At 51.2% G+C, this 3923-nt stretch overlaps 1 protein-coding gene across 1 annotated transcript; it reads left to right on the top strand.

Annotated features, from left to right (window-relative positions):
- Positions 1-696: 696 nt before the first annotated feature.
- LOC133484873 (uncharacterized) lies at positions 697-2438 on the top strand (the record flags this gene model as incomplete). The annotated part of the gene is made up of 1 exon (XM_061788026.1): positions 697-2438. A coding segment is annotated over exon 1 (1587 nt), but the record flags the coding sequence as incomplete, so codon positions are not given.
- Between the last annotated feature and the right edge of the window lie 1485 nt (positions 2439-3923).

Here is a 3923-nt window from a genome sequence, read left to right as displayed (position 1 = left end):
TCGCGAAGCAGGATGAGCAGATTGCCGCCCTCCACTTTCATCTAGAGGGACTGTCAAGGAATCAGGACAATATGATGAGACAGGTGGCCTCGCAGTTTGAACTTCTTTTGAAATTTTTTCAAGAGAAAGAACCAGTGGGCACCACACCCAGTACTGCCACGGTATTTCCGTGTGAAGTAGTCACCATGCAGCCACCTGCCACCTCCGCTGCTGTCTGCCCACAGCTCTCTCGACCGGAGAGGTTCTCTGGAGAATCTGGGAACATTAAGCCGTTCATCACGCAGTGCGAACTCCACTTTGAACTGCAGGAAGCCGCCTTCTCCACCGAGCGGGCAAAGATCGCATTCGTCATTTCCCACCTGACTGGTCGTGCGGAGGCGTGGGCTACTGCTGAATGGAGCCGCAATTCCGCCGCGTGTCATTCATGGGCTTTTTTCGTCAAGACTATGGAGCAAATTTTTCAATTTTCCACTCCTGATCGTGAGGCAGCTCGCTCCCTTGTCACCTTACAACAAGGCAAGCGCAGGGTGTCAGATTACGCGATTGAGTTTCGCATTCTAGCAGCTGAGACTCATTGGAATAATCGGGCGCTACTCGATGCCTTTTTTCAAGGACTATCCCCCGCCGTCAAAGATCATTTAGTCCCGCTAGACCTGCCACCCGACTTGGACACTCTCATCGCTCTTGCCCTCAAGATCGACAGAAGGCTTTTGGATCGCGAGCTGGATGGAGATCGGCGGAGGGATGCTTCACCGCGCACTTGGAGGACGAGCCTCGGTGACAAGCCAAACCAAGGCAGATTCCCTGCTGCCAGTCTCAATCCACTGGCTAGCGTCACCACGGATGAGCCCATGCAACGGGGCAGGTTCCGTCTCTCCTCTGAGGAACGTCAACGCCGGCTTAGGGAAGGGCGGTGCTTCTACTGCGGTCAGTTGGGTCATTCCGTGAGCAACTGTCACGTCAAAGTTGCCGGTGCCGGTAGCCAGGGCACGGGAGAGGTGAGTCTGAATTTCATTAAGGAAGACCCTACACGGGTTCTTCCTAAAGTGACACTAGGCTCTCCTGATTTATCTCAAGTGCCCACCTGTTATCAGGATATTAAAGATGTTTTTTCCAAGTCCAAGGCCAAATCCCTTCCACCCCACAGACCTTATGACTGTGCTATTGACTTGCTGCCTGGAACCACACCCCCACGAGGGAGGTTTTTCTCTCTTTCAGGGCCGGAACACAAGGCCATGAAGGAATACATAGAAGAATCACTGGCAGCCGGGATCATTCGCCCATCTTCATCCCCTGCGGGAGCAGGATTTTTCTTCGTGGACAAGAAAGACAAGACCCTGCGACCCTGTATCGATTACCGGGGTCTCAATGAGATCACGGTCAAAAACAGGTACCCTCTTCCTCTCATCTCCACCGCCTTTGAGTTCCTGGAGGGAGCCAAGATTTTCACAAAACTGGACTTAAGAAATGCATATCATCTAGTCAGGATAAGGGAGGGGGATGAATGGAAAACAGCATTTAACACACCAACGGGACATTATGAATATTTGGTAATGCCTTTTGGGCTTACTAACGCTCCAGCTGTTTTCCAGAACCTTGTCAACGATGTCCTGCGCGACATGTTGAATGTTTATGTTTTTGTTTATTTAGATGATATTCTGATATTCTCCCCGGATGAGGAGACTCACATTATTCATGTCCGCTCTGTTTTGCAGCAGTTACTGCAGAATCAACTCTATGTCAAGGCTGAGAAATGTGAGTTCCACCAGGCGTCCGTTTCTTTTCTGGGTTTCGTCCTGGCTCAAGGTGAAGTCAAGATGGACCCTTGCAAAGTCGATGCCGTTATTAATTGGCCTACTCCCACGTCACGCAAAGATGTACAAAGGTTCTTAGGGTTCGCAAACTTCTACAGGAAATTCATCAGGAATTTCAGTTCTATAGCCTCTCCTTTGCATGATCTTACCTCGCCACACAAACCTTTTGTATGGAACCCGCTTTGTCATGCAGCTTTTCAAAAACTTAAGTCGAGCTTTACCTCCGCTCCCATCCTTACTTTGCCAGATCTCAAACAGCAGTTTGTGGTAGAAGTCGATGCGTCTGATGCCGGAATAGGAGCAGTGCTCTCCCAGAAGTCTCTCAAGGATGAGAAGTTACATCCTTGTGCGTTTCTCTCCAAAAAATTGACCCCAGCTGAAAAAAATTATGACATTGGCGACCGTGAACTGCTGGCAGTCAAGGTGGCTTTGATGGAGTGGAGGCACTGGCTAGAGGGGGCACATACTCCGTTTTTAGTATGGACAGATCACAAGAACCTTGAATATATTAAAACTGCCAAAAGATTAAATGCGAGGCAGGCTAGATGGGCTCTTTTCTTCTCTAGATTTAATTTTACGTTATCATACCGACCGGGTTCTAAAAATGGTAAGCCAGATGCTTTGTCACGCATTTTCTCCGAGGAGAGTTCTTTGTCCGACCCTAAGACTATTTTGCCTAAGTCATGCTTCATTTCCGCTTTTGTTTGGGACATTGAGACTGCGGTTGAAGGGGCTCTGAAAGACACTCCTAGCCCTGAAGATTGCCCCGAGAACAGGCTTTATGTGGTTCCGACCTTAAGGGGAAAAGTCATCCACTGGGCTCACACGAACCGAACGGTATGTCACCCAGGCATTACCAAGACGCTATCAGTGGTCGAACAGCGCTTTTGGTGGCCTAATGTTAGGAGGGATGTTAGCGATTACGTCAATGCTTGCCAGGTATGTGCTGCAAACAAGGCCTCTCATCAACGTCCTTCTGGGGAGTTGCGACCCCTGCCAATACCACAACGTCCTTGGTCAGACATTTCCGTAGACTTTGTTACAGGATTACCGGCCTCTAAAGGCAATACCACCATTCTTACAGTTGTTGACAGGTTCTCTAAGATGGCGCACTTCATTGCACTTCCAAAACTCCCCTCAGCTAAAGACACTGCCGAGCTAATGATTAATCAGGTTTTTAAGTTCCATGGTTTCCCCAAGAATGTGGTGTCTGATAGGGGTCCCCAATTCATTTCGCAATTTTGGAAGGAGTTTTGTAAACTCATAGGTGCTACCGTCAGTCTGTCATCCGGGTTTCATCCTGAAACCAACGGCCAAACCGAGAGGCTGAACCAGGACCTGGAGACGGGGCTCCGATGTCTCGCTTCACAGGAGCCGCGATCCTAGTCTCAGAAACTGGTTTGGGTCGAATTCTCCCACAATTCCCTCCCTTCTGCATCCACTGGTCTATCGCCTTTTCACGTTGTACATGGTTACCAACCATCTCTGTTTCCTGCCATAGCCCCAGAATCCACAGTTCCAGCGGCATTAACCTTGGTGAGACGCTGTAGGAGGACCTGGGAGCGAGCCCGCCAGATGCTGCTGCGCCAGGGACGGTCCTACAAAGCCGCTGCTGACCGTCGGAGGACACCGGCCCCGAACTACAAAGTGGGTCAGCGAGTTTGGCTTTCGACCAAACATATTCCACTCCGGGTGGAGTCCAAGAAGCTCGCTCCCAGGTTCGTTGGGCCCTTCCCCATCACAAAAATAATCAACCCTGTCACCGTGAAGCTGAGGCTCCCAAGGTCTATGCGGGTCCACCCTACTTTTCACGTCAGCCTACTCAAGCCAGCCCGGGAGTCCCCTCTGGTCCCGCCTTCCAGGCCCCCTCCTCCCCCCCGGTTTGTGGATGGGGGCCCTGTCTTCTCTGTGAAGCGGCTGTTGTCATCTCGTCGGAGGGGCAGGGGGTTTCAATATCTGGTGGACTGGGAGGGCTATGGGCCTGAGGAGCGTTCCTGGGTACCGTCTGCGTTTATCGTGGATGATTCGCTCATTCGGGACTTCCACGTTGCGCATCCAGGGGCCCCAGGGCCGTCTGGGGCCGGCCGTTAAGGGGGGGGTACTGTCATA

The sequence above is a fragment of the Phyllopteryx taeniolatus genome, chromosome 10 (assembly GCF_024500385.1).
Source record: "Phyllopteryx taeniolatus isolate TA_2022b chromosome 10, UOR_Ptae_1.2, whole genome shotgun sequence".
Taxonomy (NCBI): Eukaryota; Metazoa; Chordata; class Actinopteri; order Syngnathiformes; family Syngnathidae; genus Phyllopteryx; species Phyllopteryx taeniolatus.
Note: the sequence above shows the minus strand (reverse complement) of the source record. Positions and strands in the feature narration are given on the sequence as shown.